The 22,367-nt window shown below is 43.1% G+C and overlaps 1 protein-coding gene across 3 annotated transcripts in view; it reads right to left on the minus strand.

Annotated features, from left to right (window-relative positions):
• The window catches only part of Map3k20 (mitogen-activated protein kinase kinase kinase 20), a 152,461-nt gene that overhangs the window by 23,995 nt on the left and 106,099 nt on the right, over positions 1–22,367 (minus strand). For all 3 annotated transcript variants that reach the window (XM_051184475.1, XM_051184477.1, XM_051184476.1), the window contains exons 11-16: positions 21,661–21,796; positions 10,058–10,102; positions 8,145–8,175; positions 7,913–8,052; positions 4,069–4,131; positions 2,675–2,767 (exon numbers count right to left, since the gene is read on the minus strand). In XM_051184475.1, the coding sequence (XP_051040432.1) occupies positions 2,675–2,767; positions 4,069–4,131; positions 7,913–8,052; positions 8,145–8,175; positions 10,058–10,102; positions 21,661–21,796 (508 nt within the window). The remainder of the gene's footprint in view (positions 1–2,674; positions 2,768–4,068; positions 4,132–7,912; positions 8,053–8,144; positions 8,176–10,057; positions 10,103–21,660; positions 21,797–22,367) is intronic.

Here is a 22,367-nt window from a genome sequence, read left to right on the forward strand (position 1 = left end):
TTGGGCAAGAAACTGCTCTTGCCTGGACTGCTTGACTGTATGCTGTACAAACTGGACATTCAGGACCCACAGGAAAGTGACAAAACAAGGGTAGTCTCTCAGGGTTCCTGCGTCACTGAGAAATCTGTCACACACTCTGGGCCAATAGGCTGAAGACGGATGCCCCAAAATTACAGCACAACTTTGGGTGACTACTGTCAAGGCAGCCAGGTATCTCTGTCATTTCTAGAGTTTTGGAAATTCCTTACAATGCACTTCCTGTTTACTTAGGTAATATATCCTTTAGGAGTCTTTGATGGGGTTGAAGACTAGATAGTTACAATTTAGTTTTCCTTAGTTATGATAAAAGAGAAATTAGATATGAAACTTTAGACTCACAAAGATAGAATAGATGATAGTATTTTCTTTATTGTTGCCAAATACAAATAGACATTAAAACTCTAATTCTTGCTTGATACCTGTTTTGTTATATGTAACAATGTTAAAGTTAAACCTTCTTTTTTTATTAGAAAAGGGGAAATGATATGAGATGTTCTTCTGTACGCTCCAAATATTTGTTGCTTTTATTGGTTGATGTTTTATTGGAAGCTGTTTTGGCCTATGGCAGGGCAGAATATAGCTAGGTGGGAAATCCAAGCAAAGATACAGGAAGAAAGAGGCAGAGTATGCAGAGATGCCAGAAGCTGCCAGAGGAGTAAGATTTCAGAACAATATTGGTAAACCACAGGCCACGTGGCAATACACAGATTAATAGTAATGGATTGATTTAAATGTAAGAGTTAGCTAGTAATAAACCTGAGCCATTGGCCAAACAATTATAATTAATATTAAGCCTTTGAGTGATTATTTTATAAACAACTGTGAGACTGGGCAGGATGCAAAAAAGCCTCTAGCTACAGACCTCTTGTTTCCATCATGCTCTTTGCTTTCTGGTCTACCATGATGTCAGCAGTCCCTACCACAAGCTCCCTGTTAAGAATTGAACCGATGCACATGCCCTCCCCACCACAATGCAATGAAATTCTCTGAAACCATGGTCCAAAATGCATTTGTCTTCCCTTAGGTCATTTCTGTCTGGCATTTTGTTACAACAAAGCAAAGGTGACTAAGACCACTTTTAGGGTACAGTTGCTCAACAGTCCTTCTCAAAGGCGAAGAGAAAAAGTTGTCCCTCTTTTCATGAAAGGAATCACTGTCACACATTATTCCCAGTGGCTCCTGTTGAAACATTCTTCTCATTTACATGTGAAAGAAAAAGTAACTTCAAGCAAAGAGTTTGGAGAGGGTTTCAGAATCCCAGTGTCTCCCGTGAAGTTTTTATTATAGTCATGGAAGGGGTTGCAAAGGTAGGTTTATGAGAACCCAGTTAACTGGGGTTTTTGAGGAAGTCTTCTTTTTTTATTTTTAATGGGTTCTGACTATAAATGTTAAGGTAATAAGACTTCTCATATAAACTATAATTTCCACTCAAAGCATGCTTATGAAGAAGTACTTTGTTATTTAGGGTACAGAGCGACACAATGGGGTGCTATAGATTCTGTGACTGTTTTATTATTTCAGTTTAGAGACGGCTTTAATGAGTTAGCACATATACAATGGAAAGCAAATACCAAGCCACAGGTTTTGGCTCTATCTGTTGTCACCTCATCCCAGGCTAGTCACACACTTGGTCTTGTTATCTGTTTCTCAATCAATGATGACAACATCAGGTCTCGTACATCTGACATAAATGCCAGGGAAATGGTAAAATGGCACTCAGAAAATAGTTAAAGAGAGCCAGAAAGTCTCTAAAAATGGGTTTTATTCATTATACTCAGGTATCAACCTCTTCAAGCTCCTGTTCAAAACTTTGGCCTTCTCCAAAGCATTTCCTGATCAATCCCATGCCGGTTACTTCCTTATGATTTTGGCACCTTGGCATGCCACCCACACAATAGAGTTTCCTTTTGATGTTACTTTATAACACCATCTATGCAGCTGCTCAGTTAGAAACCTTTGTCCCGGCCCTGGCTCCTCTCCTTTCCTCCCTCTCGCCCATCTCCAGTGAGTGCTGAGTCTCATCAGTTCTCTCTCAGGTGTCCCGGGGCTCACAGCACTGCCCCAGTGGGTCCTCGTCACTTTAGAGTTTTGTTTTTAGGGTTTCTGTCTGTCTGTCTGTTTGTTTCAAGACAGGCTTTATCTATGTAATAGCCCTGGCTGTCCCAGAACTCACCTGTAGACCAGACTGGCCTGGAACTCACAGATACCTGCCTGCCTCTGCCTCCCACATGCTTGGGATCACAGGTGTGCACCACCACCGCCCAGCAGTCTTTATCACTTTTGACTTGCTACTCCGATTGCCTCCGTTCCATTCTTGGTGTGGTTTTATTCTTACTTATCTCAAGAGCCAGGAGCCAGAGAGCAGAGTGAGCCATTGCCAAAACTCACACCGCCTGTGCTTTGCTATGTGTGACCATGAGACTTTGGATGGTCGCCCCCAGTATTTTTTACTGACAGAAACTGACATTTCGTAGATTGGATTCCCAAGGAAGTTGGCCGCCTGTCAGCTAGGTTCTGCTTTATGAAGCCCTAAGTCTACACTTTTATTCTGAGTCAGTTACCAGGTGGTGGGGATTGCTGAATAAAACCACCGAGTTACAGACTAAAAATACCTAAAGGATTAGAAACACCTTACCTGTGGGCTAGTTCCTGGCTTCAAGTGAAAACCAAAAACAAGTTCAAGGTTCACAGTTTTTTCCTCATTTTCTTCAGGTTCCCCTCCTGAATCCTAAAATAGAAAAAGCAGATATTATTATTAGAGATGGTGCTTTTCGCTTTGATTTCTCATGTAAAGCAGGTACTTTTTACTCCCCCCCCCCCCCTGCCTTCTTACCTCTGCCACAGGGAAGAGCCCATCAGGCCCCAACTGCTCAGCCCACACACACTTCCTGGTTAGCCCCACTCCTGGTTCTGACTGTTACAGGGTCCCTAGCCCCGAAACCCCTGCCTACACGTTAGCAGTTCCCCTAGCTCCTGGTGCCAACAGGTTTTCCCATTCTGATCTTTTATTGAACTTTTATGATTAGATTAAGGTACCAGTTGTAACTACTGAGAACTTTGCTGGATGGCTTCTCTCATGCTCTTCTGAGCAGAGGGTGTGGCCCTCTGGATGCATCTGGCACTGTGCACTTCATGCTAGATGTGCAGACTGAGAGCTTCAGAGTATTATAGGTATTTATGCACTCTTTCCTGAGAGGAAATTTGCAGCATCCCAAGGGCTGAGAGATGGGAAGCCGTGACTATTGGTGAGCTAGTACAGTTCTGGGTATTAACTACAAACATTTGCTAATTTTATAATGAAGTGTGTCACATACCCCTAGGCTATATTAACAACTGTATGTTAATTACAGTAGTCCCTTTTTATTTATGGTTTTATTTCCCATGGTTTCAGTTACCTGCAGTCAACTCTGGTCCAAAACTGTTAAATAAAAGTTGTAGAAGTAAACGGTTCACAAGTTTTAAAATAACTTTTTAATAAGTAAACTGTTATACTTATTTTATTACTGGCTATTGTTATTCTCTCACTGTGCCCAGTTTATATATTAAACTCTATCACAGGCATGCTTGCACAGGAAAAGGCAGTATATATAAAGATTGGTGCTAATCTCAGTTTCAGGCATCTGCAGGGGTTGCTGGGATACATTCCCATGCACAAAGAAGGGTACTGCTATTTAGTGTTTTATTTAAATAACACTCCCAACCCCTTCACCCCCCAGGGTAAGTGGCAACCCAGAGCTCCTTTAGTAACTTAAAGGCCTCTAGAACCAGGCATGAGGCCAGAGGCCTTCACCTACAATGTTAGTGTGGGTACTATTATCTTGAATGTGTTGTTAATATTTCAAGGTGTGGGGAACAAATGTGTGTATTTTATATAGATCACAGTCATCAAAGGGTCTTTTGTTGGACAGATGTAATTAAATTTCACTTCAAACAACAGTTCCAGACATTAGAAAAGTTGGGTGTGGATGTACATGGCAGGTGCCTATGCCAATAAAAGTAGCTAGCTGTCAGTGAGGAAACCTCACTTACCTTAATTAGTGGGGGAAAGTGAAACAGGTTCAGGTAATCGTGGGTTAGCTTCTCAATAGCTGACTGTAAGGAGAAAATCAAGTGACCTAATTAATGCTTTGAAGATACCAAAGATGGTTAAAATTACTGAGCATACCAAATAAGAGACTCTTTATGTAGTTTATAGAATATCTTGGGGATATTAACATCTATCATTGGTTAAGCACATGCAGAGATGGTAGTTTGCCATCATTCAAAGGACAAGAGACTACTTTAGAGACAGATGGTAAACCACCATCCATCTAGCTCCTGGCCCCATAGGTAAGGCCTGCTAGGTTCCCTGGCCCTAAACTCCCTACTCACAGTTCTCCTGGTGCCAGCAGGTAAGCAGTCTCCAGACCACCAGGCCTGACGCCTACTTAACCAACTAATCCCAAATGGGCAAATCTGGGGGTGGGGAGGAGAGAAAAGAAAAGAAAGAAAAGAAACAAAACGAAAATCCAGGATAACATGTCTCCTCCAAAAATAGCTTACTGGGTAATAAGGGACCCCAGGGGGAACGATCTCAGAAGAGAATGATTACAACTATGCTCAGACAACTCAGGACAAAATCTAAGAGATGAATGAAATAGGAAGTCAATATAAGATATGAAAATATAATTCAATTAAGCAGATGAATGAGGAAAAGCCAAATTGAAATGATGTTGGATATGAAACACCCAATAAGCCAGATAGGGATGTTAAACCTCAGAGAAAGCAACTAACAGAGCTGTCCTTCAAACTTGAGCAGGGTGAGGCAAGTCAATGTCTGGTGCTTAGCGTATGTACAGCTGTCCTAGGGGAATTGGGAAAACAACTAGGCATAGCAGCAGACCAGCGAAGCCACCAGGAAGGCTGCAGCCTCAGCAGGAACCAGCAAGGAACACTAAGTGAGGACAGTTTAGATCAGTGGTTCTCAACATGCATGCTGGGACCCTTTATTTGGAGTGTGTGTGTGTGTGTGTGTGTGTGTGTGTGTGTGTGTGTGTGTGGTGTGATGACCCTTTCACAGGGATCACATATCAGATATCCTGCACATCAGATATTTACATTACAATTCATAATAGCAGCAAAATGACAGTTGTGAAGTAGCAATGAAGTAATCTCCTGGCTGGGGTCACCACAGCATGAGGAACTGTATCAAAGGTTCGCAGCAGTAGGAAGGTTGTGAACCACTGGTTTAGAGGACAAGGCTTGGAGGATTCGTCAGCCATCACTCAGCTTTCCTGGAAATGATCATGTACAGACTAACAATCCCAACCCAGGAAAACTAGATGATTTTTTTTTTCTATAGCAAAATGAAACCACCAACAATGTAAGGAACACTTATGGACACTTAGTTCTCTTTCAGACATGGTCTCCTTCCCCAGAGCCTCGGGTAGAAGGCTGCTGACAGGCTTGGGGTTGGGGAGGGGACAGGAAAATGATGGTGGCTACCCTGCACCAGCTTGCAGTCCTATTGCCTCCTCTTAGGTTGAGAGACTCAGAATACGCCATGACTGTGCCTTCCTTAGTGACAGAAGGAGGAAGGAGGACAGCCTCTCTCACGAGCCTCAGACAATTGTGGCAGAGACTAGGAGAGCACCTCTGGTATGGAGTGCCCATGGGCTTGCATTTCAAAGGCCTAGATCGAAGCCCATTCATGCCAATGGCCCCAAGAGTACACATTGGACCAGTAGAACAAGTTCCCACCACCTCTTCCTTCATCTCCCCATCTCAGGGAAATTTGTTTTCCTGAGTCAGGGTCTCACCCTGCCCGGTGCTTAGCTAGTAGGCTAGGTTGCTTGGCTCTGAAACCTCAGACACCTGCCCATCTCTGCTTCCTAGCACTGGGATTACACATGCATAGCACCATGCCTGGATTTTGCAGATTTTTACTCAGGTCCTGGGGACTGAACCCAGGTCCTAATGCTTGTATGGCAAGGACTTTACCTTCTGAGATATTTCCTCTGCCCTGTATTATTTTTTAATGGGGCGAAATTCACATACCATAAAAGTAGCCATTTCCAAGTGTTTCCCTCACAGGGTTATGCAACCTTTTCCTACCAGTGTGTTCCAAACTTTCCATCACCCCAAGGGACTATGGCACTCATTAAACAATCACTACCCTTCCCCTCCTTGTCCTACCCACTGGCAATCACCACCTATATTCCATTGGGATAATCTTTTTGTAAACTGTGTGATGTGTCTCTGTCCTTCCTCACTTGCCTAAGGCACCTTCTGATTGGCTTAATAAAAGCTGAATGGCCAATAGTTGAGCAAGAGAGGATAGGCAGGACTTCTGGGGGAAAGAGGAACTCTGGGAAAAAAATCTGAGATGGGGGATTCACCAGCTAGACACAGAGGAAGTCAGACATACAGTACTGAGAAGAGGTAACAAGCCACATGGTAAAATGTAGATTAATATAAGTGAGTTAATTTAAGATTTAAGTTTTTTTTTTTTTTTTTTTAAAGATGTATTTATTTATTATATACACAGTGTTCTGCCTGCAGGCTAGAGGCCAGAAGAGGGCACCAGATTTCACTATAGATGGTTGTAAGCCACCATGTGCTTGCTGGGAATTGAATTCAGGACCTCTGGAAGAACAGTCAGTACTCTTAACCTCTGTGCCATCTCTCCAGTCCCTGGTAATTTAAGTTTTAACAGCTAGCTGGGGCAGAGGCAGGCAGATCTCTGTGAGTTCAAGGCCAGCCTGGTTTACAAGAGCTAGTGCTAGGACAGCTTCTAAAACCACAGGGAAAACAAAACAAAAAACACCACTGTTTCCCGCCCCACCCCCAAAGAGCTAGTTGGGAACAAGCCTAGCTAAGGACAAGCTTTCACAATTAATAAAAAAGTCTCCGTGTGTCATTATTCAGGACCTGGTCCAAAGAAGGACTCATTATAATATTCTGTTTCTGTGGTTTGTTGTTCTGGATATGTTACTATATTTGAGTAGCTATCTGAAAAGTCAAACAAAAAGCTCTGGTTCCTGGGCAGCTGTTTCACTCATTAGTTAATTGATTAATTGAAATTATACAGGGCTTGGTGCAGAACTTGTGTATACTACTACCTCAGTGATGTACCACCAGCCCCAGCCCAGATCTGGGCTAAATTGTAGAAAGAATGGCAACAACAATGGAAACAGGGTTTGTCTGAAACTTTTCAGGATTAATGGTTGGGGGGATGTTAGGATTTCTGATGCTACTTCAGGCTTCAGAGGCGCACACAGCAACTTTGGCATGACCAAGACTGTGCATGTCCTGTGACTTAACTGGTGGCAGTCGCTTTGAGTTCACTTGGGCTGTGCACAAGTTCCAGGCTCCTGCAGGATTTCTCACGAATGTCTAGACCCTCCAGCTTTAAGTGGGCTAAATGGCCTCCCGCTAGTCCTGGGTATGGTAGCCACGCTCTAGGTGTGACCCTGTCTTAGTTGCAGTCCTCGGGGACCCATTAAGCTTCCTCCTGCCCCAGGCCTTTCCTCTGGCTGTGTTTTGCCCTCACACACCTCCAGTGCAATTCCTTCACCTGCCTAATGTTCCTTCCAGAAGCTGGCCCTCAGCCCAGCATCTTCCTCTGTGGCATCTCTCACAGGTGTTTCCTCCCTAGACTAGAGGCTTCCTGGCAGTACAGAGGTATTACACCATTCATTGTATCAAGGTAACTTCTGTGGGGTTTTGAGGTTGGAATGGGGTGGCACAGGTGTGGAAACTACTTAGGGACAAGCCTGGAGGTATTTCAGCACCGAATGCCCTACACTGTGATGCTGTCATCTCTATCTGCCCACACATGGCCCACCATACTGCACACGCTCAGTTGATTTATTGACACTCGCCCGCCAGGTACCTTAAAATGGATGATGTGTCCCTTGGAGACAATGCCCATGTCTTTCAAATCTTCCTCATCCAGAAGCAGCAACCGCTTGCCTGTGATGTTGTTTTCCTTAAACAAGGTTGCATACCCACTCATCTCTACTGAAGAGTCACCTGGCGGAGACGTGCAGAAGGCAGGGAGTGAGGATAAATCATAGCCCGACAAAGTTAACTCTGTAAATACGAAGGTAATTTGCTTCACTTGCCTTTTCTGACGAGCTGCTGAACCCAAAAATACTGCGAAGAGAGGACACACATGGTTCGGGAGGGTCACATACAGGCAGTAGCCATTCTCAACAAGAAAACAGTTCCCAATAGATTCAGATGTCTCTAACTTAGCCACAAGGGGAAGATGAAAGAGTTCTCTCTGGAGGTTTAAAGCCTCAAGCTCTCAAATTGAAGATAGACATTTTTCCCGTAGTGGGCACGGGGCAGTGGAGAGACTTTCTTGGGCCAGAGCTTATGTCTTTCCTAGAGGAGCTCCTATAGTACTTTTCCACTACACGTGCTGGTAGCTGCCATACTTATTTCAGTATCTGTAAGAGTATCAAGGACCACACAGCAGTGGACAGAGAGATGGACAGAATGAGGACCCCCATTAGCCTGTTCAGCCATGGCAGCCATTTGGGGGCCATGTAAAAGATGGTCAAGTGAGGTGGTTACACCCTAGGGGTCCCTTGTTCTTGTATATCATTTGACATCTGTTTACAGGTAGCCTAACATTACCTTGGAGAAGACACACACAGAAGAGGCCAGACTCAGTCACTTTGGTTCCCTGGGTCCCTTAACAAGGCGCTTTTAGCTGAATGGCACAGGAGTCACTTAATCTTGTAGCAAAGACTAAAAACAGCTCCTAGAATTCAGTTCTTTTAAATCAATTTCCTTTCAAAGGAGATGGGCCACCCTCGTAGCTGGGGAGGAAGCTATTATATCCAAGGCCAGGGCTTGCAGGCTCAGCTTCTAGTGTTCAGGGAATGGGAAGAAACAGGAAGCTAGAGCCTGACTACTCTGTGGGGCCCATGCAGCTGCCTAAAGCAGAAGGAAGCTCACTTCATAAAAATACAAAGGGCAGAGGGGACATGCTCCTGCCCCACACCAGGCTGAGGTCTAGAACAGGTCTCCTGGAATTCCTAATCAGGACTTTTCTTTGAGATGCATGGGGTGTCTCTCTCCCTAGGGTGGAGCCCATCCTTGCTAGGGCTAGCTAGCATTTCATCTTCATTTTCTTCTTCATTTAATGATGCCCTTGAGCTTGTAAAATGGACCTGGACAGGCACGGGTCCCCGAAGTCTCTCATCAGTAGTTCTCAAAATTGTTTTGCCATTAAGGAAGCAGATATGGAGAAAGAACTGGCTACCTGGGATTGCTCCTCAGGGAGTCTACCCAGAGCTGCATGGAGCCTTGCTGTGGACTTAAGTACCCTGCCTCCTGGGATGTAAGATTATGGGGTGCACTCTGTCCATTCCTCCTGGGGAAGGCCAGAGTGAGGAAGGCAGTTAGGCATCGCCAGTTAATGAGCAGGCCTGAGGTGGGAGGGGGACCTGTGCAGGAAATGCCAGCCCATCATGGTCTCTCTCCTCCATGCTCAAGTCTACTGCTGGCACTGTAGGAAAGTTTAAGAATTGAATTTTTTCAAGTATGTGTATTTGGCATCCTGAATCGTAGCTTTTAACTTGCTATTGCTATTGGTATTACTATATTCTAGAATATATATATATATATATATACATATATATACGTACACATATATAGTATGTATGTATATATATGTTATAATGTACATGGAGTATATGTGTGTGTATATATGTATATATGTATATATGTATATATATATTATATAATACAGTATAACTTTTATCGTGCCATTGGTATTACTATATTCTGGGGTATTTTCCCAGCCAGTAAGGAAGCTTGAACCCTCATAAGATTTGAAGAGCTAGTTGCTTTTGCTATTGAGTCCCTATTTTCAATCACTCTTATATTATTTATTTAAGCAAAATGAGGAGTTTGTTAACTTCTGCTGGTGAGACCCAGCTCTCTTTAACTGCCTTACCAAACTTGAGGCCAAATTTGCTGGCTTCCTGTCCAGATCTATGAGGCATTAACAGAATCAGCTTACCACATCGTCTTCAGTCCATGTACTGATCTCAAAGGAAGGCAGCAGCTGCGTGGGAGATATGAAGGAAATGAAAAAAGGAAGCAATATTATCCTAGTCTTTTTGGTCTGTCTTCTCGTCTCAGCTTTCCTGCTGCTCTGGCTTCCTCTGGAGGGTTAGGTTGAGAGGAAGACAGTTTCCTCAGCCTTCTGAGGAGGCTCTCCGTGTCCAAGGATGCTGAGCCCCACAGCCAATTTGTAAATCAATTCTTGGCAACAATCCACTCTACCTTACTAGCTGCTTTAAGGGGGACTTGGTACAATTTGGTGTTGTCTTCTTTGGCGTGGGGCATGGCAGGTAGGACTGGATGAATACCCCACAGCAGGGCCTTGGAACCATGGCCTGTCCGACACTCACAAGCTACCAGAGCAGCCTTAGCCAGTAGTAGGATAATAGGATAATTTACCATCGGAAATTCCAAAACAACCATAAATAGCCAGGTGACTTATTTTGCCTGTCCTCACAGGGTTCCTGGGGCTTAAACAAACATCCCCGTTCCATGAATGAAGCAGGATGTGGGAGGCTGGAACTGTCCTAAGGCTTGGAGTTGCTCTACCAGACGGAAACATGTCAAGGACACATATGGAATGGGGACTTGCAGAGCACTTCAGCCTATGCCAGAGATCTTTTCACATCAGTGCATCCCATGGCTACAGGCTAAATAGCAAATACTTTCATAACTGGAAAAGACCCGTGCCCTATGGGCTACAGTGTGGTATAGCCAATAGCTTCAACTAGATTGACTTATCAGGATGCTTGTTCATAATTCATGAAAGAATATGCCAAAGTATCACCCAAACTCTGTTACAGTCTTTTTTTTTTTTTTTGTGTGTGTGTGTGTGTAAGCAAACTGGGAAAGAGAATTTGATGGGGGTGGATATAATCTAAACACTTTGCATACATGTATGAAATTTTCAAAGAACAGTAAAAACAAAGAAAAGGGGAAAAAGTTGAATTTAGTTCCTTTTACTGCTAGTGTGACAATCTGATGGTGGCTAAGTTAATCTTTCCAACTTAGAGATATTTATTGAATAACCATAAGCTCAAACTACTAGGAAAGGCATAGTCCCTATACAGAATTTTACTAGAACTGAGCGAAGCATCTGTGGATTATATTTGTGGGAGGCCCATTTTTTCATTTTTTTTTTGTTACTAATGCACAATACTCGGTACATTGGCATGTACACATAAGTATTTGTATGTGTATGAGCACATGCATGTATGTATATGAGGGCCAAAGGACAACCTCGGGTGTCATTCCTCAAATACTACTCACTGGCTTAGAGCTCACTAATTAGGCTGGGCTGACTGACCGGTGAGCACCAGAGACCTATCTACCTCTCTGCCCCTGGCACTGGGATAGAAGGTCATGCCACAACAGCTGGCTTTTTATGTATATCCTGGGACTTAGACGCAGGTCCTCATATATACAAAGCAAGCATTTTACCAACCAAGTTCTCTCTCTAGCCTCCTGTGTAATTATTATGGTACTATCTTATGGAATGAATAAAATTACAGAATGAAGGATGCATATATTTAGTTGCCAAATTATTTGGTAGTCTGCTTAGTGTTGATAGGCATCCAAAGACCAATGTACCACAGCATATGACAGGGGAATGGAAGGCAAATGGCTTGAGCTGGGGATGACAGGCCCTGGGGAGAAGAAAAGGCAAGGAAGAACAAGTAGGTAAGATACTGGCCACGGGGATGGAGTGGGTGTGACATGCCCACTTAATTGGAGCATAGGATGCAGTGAAATTGTGTTGGAGGAAAAAGAGAAAGAAGCCAATTCTGGGTGTAGCAGAGCAGGTTTTATTATTTTAAACATGAATGTGCAGACTCTGGGTACTACATCTAGGTTGCAAGGACACACAGCATAGGCTCGAGTCAGTAATATTCTTCACAAACTTTCTACACACGCTATGAAGGAGTCACCCAGCATGCTCACTGTAATGGTGTGGATGAGGGGACTCAAGGAGGCTCATCTGAAGTTGATCTCAATCAAAGAAAATACATGACAAGCTTTACATCTTCCCGGGACAGCTGCATACAGCTGGAGCTGGAGAAACATGTCACCCCTTTTGTCCACCACGGATACAAACGTGAAGTAAGAGACATCGAAATCCCATATAGAAGTATTGCCCTGCACTAAGGCTGGTCTTTATCTCTACATGTGTGGATGTGATGGTGTGTGTGTGGTGCTTTGACTTTTACATACTTTCCATATGTGCTAAGAAAACTGAGGAATAAGCATTTCTTGAATAAAGATCATAAGTGAAATAAGCAACATCTTCAGTTTTCATGTGGGAAGGGCGCTGGAGTTCTTGCCGCTCTACGGCTGGCTCATCAATGTTATGCCACAGGAAAGACCTGAGCCTTGCCTGGTGCTCCCTCCAGCAGGAGTCTGCAGATGCTTACAAAGATCAGTGAGATGAGGGCTGCGACCAGGCGCTGCTGCAAGATGGTTTGAATTTGGCAAGACAGGGGCTAAGAGTTAATGATCTCCAGCCACACAGAGGCTCACCATTGCCTTCATGGTTTCTGTACTTTGTTAGCATATCAGTGCATCTGCAGTAGATGAGTTCTAAGCCTTTCTGTTTTCTTTGGGGATAAAAAAAAAAAAAAAAAATCCCTCATGACTGCCCCATCACTTTAGTAATTCATTATTTATACTCCAACAGACTTCAGAAGAGGAAAGCTAGCACTCATGCGCGCGTGTGTGACACTGATTTCTTCAAAGGATGTTAGGAATCCAATCTAACAAAGATCTTATGTACACAGCGACACATAACAAAGGGGTTTACTGTCAAAACGTTTATTGCAAAATGGAGTCTTAGAACAAAGGAAAGCAGAGAAAAGTTCACATCAGAATGAAATGTATGACACCAACTTGGATTTCTGAATACATCGTGGACTCCATGCTGGAATATCAAATTCCAACTATGCAGTCGGCAACTAAACAGTCTTACCACACAGGAGCGCAGTTTAATCTTTCCATACAAACATTATACATGGCATTTGGCATAAGACTTGCTCAAAATAACATTGCAGTATACTGAGTGAAGGGGAGAGGACTATTCTGAAAACACAGTGATGATGCCACCTATTAAAAGCCTACACTCAAACGACAGAAATGTTTCCTAGTAGCAGTTTTTTTAGAGTGCAAAAGCAGTGAGTGTGTCACGTCAGAATTAAGAGTATTTGCACTCGCTAGAAACAGTTGGGTCAGTGCCTGAATTCTAGTTTGAAATAACTAACTGCATGCCAGAAAGTTCCTCACACAAGCAACAGAGTGCCCACAAGGTTGGGGGCTGAGAAAACACAGCCTGTCCCCGATTTCCTGATAGACATTCATTTTTTAATCACAGAAGGCTGTACCTAGAGCTGTCTGTCAGGCTACTCTACCTGTGGCGGGATGGAGAGCCTCTGCGACAGTGACTATAGTCTACACAGGAAAATGGTCTTTCTCAAAAGCAGCAGACGGTGCCTGATTATAGAAAGATTCATGCTCTACTGTGTGTCTGTGGTATATTGGGACTCGACTGGTTTCCCCAGGCTGCCCAAGTCTAGTGTGACAAAATCGTCTTTAAAGTATCATCAATATTTAACTCACTGGGTTTTAAAACCATCTTTCACAAAATGCTTAGCACTCTAATGAAAACTGGAGTTATATACACACATGGTAACTTGAAGCGAAGTGGCTCTGGGTCTCTCCTTTGATTTTGATTTTAATGGAGGATCAAGTGTGAGTACCTCAGATGGTGTTAAAATCTAAACAAATTCACTGCTTTTGTTGTTGTTGTTGTTACTGGTTAAAGAACAAAAACAAATCCAAAACAATCCTCAATGTTTTCAGGCCATCAAAAGAAGTGTGCCATATGCTTTCAATCTTATCTCATTGGCGATTTGTGAAACAATAAAAATGTGATTTTGCTTTAAAAAAAAAAAAAAAGATTAGGAAAAATTCCCTTTAAGTAACTGCAGAATGATGGCCTCTCCACCAGGGCTGTCCTATTGTGGAGTCATCTTAACAGGTCAGTGCCCCTCCCCCAGGTGGATGCAGTTATTTCCTACCGGCAACCATGTGGGGCAGGGAGAAGAAATCTTTTCCACAAACAGGGTTCTGAGGAAACACTACAACTTCCTAACATGCAGAAGGTGCCATTATCGCTTTGAAAAGGCTTGGGTAATTTTGTTTGGGGGAAACTAGAGTTGGAATAGCAGAAGTGTATGACTTAACAAACCACAGTGGGGGCAGGACAATGTTGTGTGGATTTTGCAAGACGGGACTGTCCCTGGTAAGCAGGATGCCACCAGGCTAGGCAGTAAGCTGGCTGGTCAAGGTGTCAATTCCTCTCAGCTGAGTGCTACAGTTGGTGTCCTCCATGCTTAGAGAAAGGTAAAAGGTGAGGCATTCAGTTGTCTGACTGACAATTGTCACCACAATCTAGAGTTCTAATTCTGGTTCTGAACCTTTACATTTTTTGGGGGACTTCTTTAAATTCTGAATTGTTCCTTTGTAAGTCATGTCATTGGAATAACATTGAATACTGATAGTTTGTCATTTCCAAAACTTGACCTGAGAAGTGAGTTAGACCCACATTAACATCATTAGAAATTCTTCATGTGGCCAATAGACATTTCTTTTTATAAAATTAATTGAATCTAAAGCTTTCTAGTGATGTTTACAGGTGATGTGTGAATTCCATAGGATCCTGTTTATATGAGTCAGATTTCAGGTATGTTTGAGTATTTCCTCCCCTCTGAGACAGTTTCTCTGTGTAACAGCTCTGGCTGTCCTAGAATTCACTTTATAGACCAGACTGGCCTTGAACTCACAGAGATCCTCCTATCTCTGTCTCCTGAGTTGCTGGGATTAAAGCCGTGCTCTACTACATCTGGCTGTTTGAATATTTCTAAGCCACTAGCTGAAGACTGATTTGGAGCAGAAATAAAATAGCCAATAGTGTATTATGTAGTTCCAGACAGAGTGTTTGGAAACTCTTCACCAAGGCTCTACCCCAAGTCCCATGGTTTCTCCATGACTGAGTACAGAGCTATGAGCATGGCTGCAACATTAGTGAAGAAAAAGGCAGCAGTTAAGAGAGGGAGAAATATGCCTGGTAATGGTAAACCCACGTCAGCAACTTTCCCCTAGTGGTGTTATCTGGCTGATTTTTTAATGCAGTAACAGTTTTATGTAGAATATGGATTTAGGTATTCATTTAGGAAAAAAACCCATTATTTCCATGCCATTTATGTTCTAAATCAACTCCTGATTAGAGGGGAGTGAGGCGTATGTTCTTCCATCTAGGGCCGGATTCACCTCTCACAGAGTTCCCTTCACTTTCTTTAGCTTTGTGCAAATGTTACCCATCAGCCAGGCCTTTTCGGACCACACTTTGAAGACCTCTCCCACCAGCCTCCTCTCCCTTCCTTGCTTCAATCTCCAGCATGCACTTACAATCATATTCTATGATGCATGCTTTACTGACTGCTCACTCCTACTCACTAGTACACATGCTCCATGAGTGTAAATGCTGTCATCTAGCTATTCTCTAGCTAGAACTCGGTAGACACCAGGGTCCCAGCGAACACTTGTTGAACAAGACTTTACTTTTGCCTGGGCAGGCATGCAAGAGGCTTTAAGACCCTGTCCCTGCCATTGTCTCCTTCAGGTACTCACAGCATGCTGGGAAATCAGGAGTTACTAGGCATCGGCTTTCACTCCCCTCCAAGATGTTCTGTTTAAGTGGCCTGGCTACATATCTAAAGTATATATGTGCTGAACACTACAGCAAGATGGGCACAGGGAGGGGGGCATCTTCTCAGGTAGACTGTACCAGCCTGTAAACACCCAGCACAGGTGGACCTGGCCATGGCACACACGTTCCAAGAACAACTGAATTAAATCTGTTTGCACATTTTACATCCTAAAAATTGCTCTCTTTGTATTACCTGAAAGCAACCTACTTTTAACTTCATGCTTCTGAGTAAGTATGGCTTGCAATAGATAGTTTAGTGTTGTAGGAGGTTACTGAACCCACTTATTTCTTGTGTCTCTTTTACTTGGCAATTAACTGTAGGTGGAGTTAAGTGGCACCTGCCACGGCCTGGGTTATGTTACATGGTCATACACTTTCTTCTAATTCTTTTTCTTTGAAGTAGATTAGCATTCCCGTCATGATAATGGAGGGTAAACAGGCTCTGAGATTAAATAGTCTACCCAAGACTGCACAGCAAACAGACACCCAGAACATTGCACTAGTTATTCCTCCCCAGATAAAGTTGTAGTGTATGCTTTTCTTTTTGGTGGTACATTTCAATTCTCACTGAGGATTAGAAGCATATCCCATCTAAGATTCCCACAGACTTCATAACCAAACATACTTAGAAACACTGGTAGATGGTGTCTAATCCTTTCTTGGGACAGAGTCTTGCTTTGTAGCTGGATCAGGCTGTTACTAACTCACTGTCCTGCCTCAGCTCCCAAGTGCCCGGATCATGGACATGAGCCACCACACCCACCTGATGTCAGAGCTTCTAACCAAAAAAGGCTCATGAAAACTAGTTCATTTTTATGTCAAGTGAATGACAATGTGTCTGAGTTAGGTTGATAAAGAGTTTTGTTTTGTCTTTATCTAGTTGTGATTTTGTAGGTATTTATAGCTTAAATAGGTTTTGATAGATAAACTAGTCTTCTAAGAGTGTCTCTGGGTAGCCTGGCCTTCATAGTAAGTAGCACCTGAATCTATTTCTCAAACCAGCATCACAGCACTCAGTAAAAAGGAAATACAGGGTGGGGTGGGTGGGTAACATTGTATGGCTACATTTAACAGAAAGACCCCTTTATAACACACTTGTGTCTAAAGTAACTTGTCTTCCCTATTTATAGTGTTTATTTTTCCTGCATATAGCTTAAAATCTAATATTAATATATGTACCCCTGGGAAACAAAGTAACAGAGTGCTCTATTGGAAGTACAGAGCAGGTGTGTGCTAGGCCTGCTCATGCCTAGACACATCCTGCTTCTGTGTAAAGCACAAGCTAAGCCTAGGGTGAAAGTGTGTTCATGTAAGGATGCTTCCAGCCAGCATGGGGGATGCAAGCTAGTGACGTCTGCTGCTTGCTTCAAACCCAGAGAATTTCCCCTTCAAGTGTCACTAGAGAATACCACCACTTGGGTTTTACTTTGAGGAGCTGTGTGCTATTTGGTTCGTAAATTTGTTGGCGTTTAGGTATTTCTGAAGAAGCATTTTTTAATAATCTCCTTTCATCTCAGCCTTTTTTTTTTTTTTTTAAATGTGGCTGTTTTTTTATAGTCATCCATCACCTCCACCATTATAATGTACTGTACAAGGAAGGACCTTAGTGGAATTAGAATAGAGTTTGTTTCAAATGGATATTTCCCCAACGGAGTGAGTGAAGGGAATAAAACAGTCAAACACAAACTACAAAGTATGCACTTCAAAGAGGAAAGGCACAAATGTCATTAGTTTAAGGACACAGTATGTAGATGATCACACGTTTCTATAACCAGGCACCACACTTGCTAATAAATATGCCTTTAGCTTGATTCCCTTGCCTCGCTTTTCTGAATGCAAAAGTAAAGTCACACGGATGAGGGAACAGCCCTTGGTGAGCATGGCCTAAGGCGCAGTACTCGGTGCTTGCCTTCCTATGCTGCTTTTTGCACAGACTGAGATAATACATTTCTTCCATTAAAAAAATTTCAGTTTTATTACTTTCTGCCATCATTCACTATTATTATCCTCCTCCTCCCCATCATCAGCATCATCACCTTCTGACAAGTCAAAGTCACTGAACCCCAGGGCCATGTTGACCTTCTTCCCCCTCCTCTTTGATGTGGTTTTGGATGAATTCTGCTTGGCTTGCATGTTTATCTGCATCCCAGAATGCAGCACAGCTCCTGCTTTGTTCATTGAGAAGACATCCCCAAAGCCCAGGAGCATCATGGCCTGCAGACTTGGGTTCATGCCATGGCCCTCCCCGTTACTTGTTGCTGTGATCTGGCATGACACCTCTGCACTGTTTGACTCCTCTGTCTTAGATTCAAAGTAAGACTCCTCAGACATTCTTGCAGCAAGAGGCAAGAGAAGCTATCAGAGGGGGAGAAAGGACAGAAGTGAAAAGAGAAATTAGTACCAATTTAAACCAGGGGACAGACACCACAACATCAGTTGGTGCTACACAGGAGGTGAATGATGAGAACATACTGAATGGCAGATCTGGCGCCAGTATATGGACTATACTTTATAAATGACAGAGTAAATCAAATCTGAAAGCTTGCAAAGCACCACAGTGAGCCAAATGGACAGTTCTGGGTCCTTGCTTCGCTTAAAACGAAATAGTGTTTAGGATGTCTCTTAATTTTTCCCAATTTCATTTCCATATAGAAACACTTGATTAACCACTACGTTAATTAAAAAGAGAAGAAATGAAGCAGAGTTTAAATCCCAAGTCAAAAAATTTCAGAAACCCTGTCCCAACGAAGAGCTCAGAGGAAGGGCAGAAGCAGTCAGGCTGTGTGTCCGTCCGCGTGGGGAGCTCAGTGACTCTGTCTCTCTCCCAAGGCTAGTGTGCCCTGAGCACACTCTGTGGGCCACTTTACCTGCCTGCTTTCATTACTGGACTCTAGCTAGATCCCACGCTGTTTAATTTATTCAAGTTCATATATAACTCACCTGGGGATAAATTCTGCCATGGAAACTGGGTGATCACTGCCTAGGATTCACTTAGACTATCTCCTTGCTGTAGCCACTAATACCCAAGTCTCCTTTCAATGGAGGGTCTGTTTATGAGTTCATTTTCTTCCTTTCAACACCAACCTAATCCACAATGTCTGCTTCTATTTCTTTTATGGTAAAACTGTCAGGATATAAATTTTTTAATATCATCTTTTGAGAACTAAGCAAATAAAGGTGGCTTCATATGTATGAACCTATGATAACGCACAAATAAAGTATTGGATGTACTTTACATTCTGAGCATGAAGGCACCAAATAGGACCTTTTTTTTTTTTAATTTTAAGAACTTAAAAAACGTATCCACTATTGTCGCAGGCATATGAGTACTACAGGTGCATGTGTGGGGGCCAGAGGACAATCTTGGGGGCTCAGTTCTCTCCTACCCCTGTGGGTTCCAGGGAATCAGCTTGGGTTATCAGGCGTGAATTGGCAAGTACATTTAGCCACAGAACCATCTTGATGGCCCGGTCTTCTAATTCAAGTTACTGTCGGAGCTCAGTTTTCAAAAACCAGCTCATCCTATTAGCAGAGACCTTTGGCATTGTGGGTTCTGTGTCAAGGTCATGTGGTCCAGTCAGCCTCAGAGTCTCACTCCCTATGGCCACCCTTCTCCAATTCTCAAGTTGGTTTTCTATGGGTAGAAGCTCCAAGGAACCCTTTGTTGCTTATTTAATTATTGCCAAGGTTTTTTTCTCACGTTATGTTAGCCTCTAAAGAGCTCCATAATATTTCTCAAAAAAGACGTTATCTCTAAATTTTTTTTTTTTACAGCAAGCTACAACAATAATTAGAAGTAAGTATCATCCCTATTTATGCACAAAGCACTCGTCTTTCCAACATCTTCAACGTCTCAGTTTTAGGAGGAAAAATAGTACCCCCGAAATCAATTGGATGGTATTTTTATGCAGTTGTGCAAATGTTAGACTGTTATATTCAAGGTGAAGCCACCTGTAAAAAAAAAAAAAAAGCCCAGTTTTGCCTCTTTTAAAAAGATTTCTCTTGTTCCCAGCAGTCAAGTTTAAAGCCAACTAGAGACTGAAGTGAGGATAAAAGAAAACAGCTGCTCATCAAATACCTGAGCACAAACTCCTTTCCCTTAGAAATACCGGCTCTAGACGTTGAAAGCAAGAATTATAAACAAAGGAAAAACTTAGGCCTCATAAGTAAAGAGGGAGGGAACCGTGCAGAGACTGTGTGCCATGCTGTCCATTGTTAGCTGGTGGCCCGCCCGCAAAGCACCGGCTTTAAGTTTTCTGGAGTTAAAAATGCAAGATACAACCTACTAAGCATCTGTAGGGTTTTATTCTTTAATCCATGACTGTGTTACCAGCGGCAATAATATGTGCAAGGCAGCCCATAATTTCTTAGCAAAACTGATGCCAATAAGCCGAGGCAAGGTTCTAAAGCATACTCTAATAGGCGGCTGAAAGTTTCCCTGACAATACTGCATTTAGAGGGAGTCAAGCCATGCGGTGCTTTACACAGTTAAGGTTTCAATACACTTAAAAAGCAAAACAAAACAAAACAAAACAGCCCTCAGCCTTCAGCTCCAGGGGCATGGCTGCATTCTGCCACTGCTCCCATCTGCCCCCTTTCACCAGCCCTGGGTGCTGCACCCGGCTGGCTCCAACTCAGTCTGCACAGGGAACTCGCTCCTTTACCCCTTCCTTGAGAGTCTGGTTAAATTCACGGGACTCACTAACAAAAGTGAGGCACCCTTTTACTATCTCGTGACAGTCCTGTGTACAGCAATTCAATTCTCTCCTTGGGATTCCTGGGATTACCAAAGGCATTTTTGGAAAGGGGTAAATCTGTAACATTAAGGGGCAGCCTCTTTTTTTGGGGGGGGGGTGAGGGGACATCAGATTGCTTCTTCATAGGAATTGGAAGTAGAGACAGATTCTTCTGTTCTTTAGACATGGGAAGACATTTTGCAATCGGTCTCAGGCTGCCCAGAGGAGACTAAGACTTGTCTAGATAGGAAATGCCTTTGTGGAACACAAAGAGAAGGGTAGTTAACTTTTTACTTGATCTATTTGTCAATAACTTCATTTTTAATCTCTCCTTTCTTGTGGTTTGAAATGGATAGATACTGCCCAGTGAAAATCCTAGACAAACCAATCCTAACCTTTTCTTGCCTTTTGAAAGTAACTCTTATTTAAAATTTAGAAGGATGATAAAACTATCTAAAATTGAACATACAGCCTAAGCTCAAGGTTAGAAGATAAAGAGCCAGGGCTCCCCTGGACTTGGGAAACATCTTCCTAGAGGTAGAGCAAACCGGCTTCCTGTCCCAAGAGAAGCCCTTTCCCCATTTTATGCTGCTCATAATCACAGTACTAAATTAATAAGGAATATTAATGCTTGTCATCACTGTCAGCAAGCCAGCTCAATCTTAGAAAGAAAATGTGGTTAAGTTCTGACACACCCAAATATTCCTGGCTGCCTTGCAATTGTAGTTATTAATTACTGATGGCCTCTAAGTGCAATGCCAAACAGCAGCAACCCAACAGTGTTATGAGGACTAAAGTGTCCAAAAACACTTTAGATTTTATTCTAGTAACTTGAACATACAAACACACTGAGAGAACAGCAGTTCTTTAGGAAAGATCTAGAAGGAGAGAGTTTTCTCTTAAATAGGACTTTTCCCTTTAAATATGTTTTATATTCTTTACTATCAACGTAGGCCTTTAATTCTCAGGAGCAGGGCAGGGAAGAGCGGGAGGAAGAATTAGCCCTGCTGCCATGCTCAGCCAGGCTTCCGAGTGCTGCAGGAAACCACTAGGTGGCGTACTCACCGGGGTGTTGGACTGCTCGGTCAGCTTCTGCTCCCACATCTTCAAGCGTCTCTCCCTTTCTTTGAGCTCCTGCTCTTTAAAGCTGAGGTCTCGCTCTAGTTTCTTCAGCCTCTCAAGGGTTGCCTCAATTTCACACCTGCAGAGAGATAACTCAGTGAGTCTCCACTCTGGTGAGCCTGCGGATACTCAGTGGGTCCAGTGGAGCGCTAACCAGATGAAAAGCGAAGGTGCGGGCTTTGAAATTGGCCAGGAACCGACCGACCAAAGAAGCAGGGCTCTTTCTTATCGTTCGGAATCAACAGGAAGTTTCTAGTAGGGAGAAAGAAACTCAAGAGCATTTCAACAAAGCACTGAGTGGCCGGGAATTATGCAGGACAAGTTGAGAGCTGTCATCGTGGGCTAGCCATTTAGTACCTGCTTGTAGTTTATGAAGCTTTACAGCTCACAAAGCACCTCTCAATCTACTTTTACAACAGCCCCAGAAATGGGTACCGATCTGTGGATCAGATGGGTGGCTGGAAAACAGCACACAGATTGTGTAATAGGCTACTGGGCTGGCATTCTTGCCCACGGAGAGGCAGTGGTGGTTCACACTCTGGAAGCAGAGGCAGGCAAATCTCTGTGAGTTTAAGATCAACCTAGTGTACAGAGTTAGTTCCAGGATAGCCAGTTCTGTAAGATAGAAACCCTGCCTTGAAACACCAGAC

This window comes from Phodopus roborovskii, unplaced genomic scaffold (genome assembly GCF_943737965.1).
Source record: "Phodopus roborovskii unplaced genomic scaffold, PHOROB, whole genome shotgun sequence".
In the NCBI taxonomy this organism is placed as follows: Eukaryota; Metazoa; Chordata; class Mammalia; order Rodentia; family Cricetidae; genus Phodopus; species Phodopus roborovskii.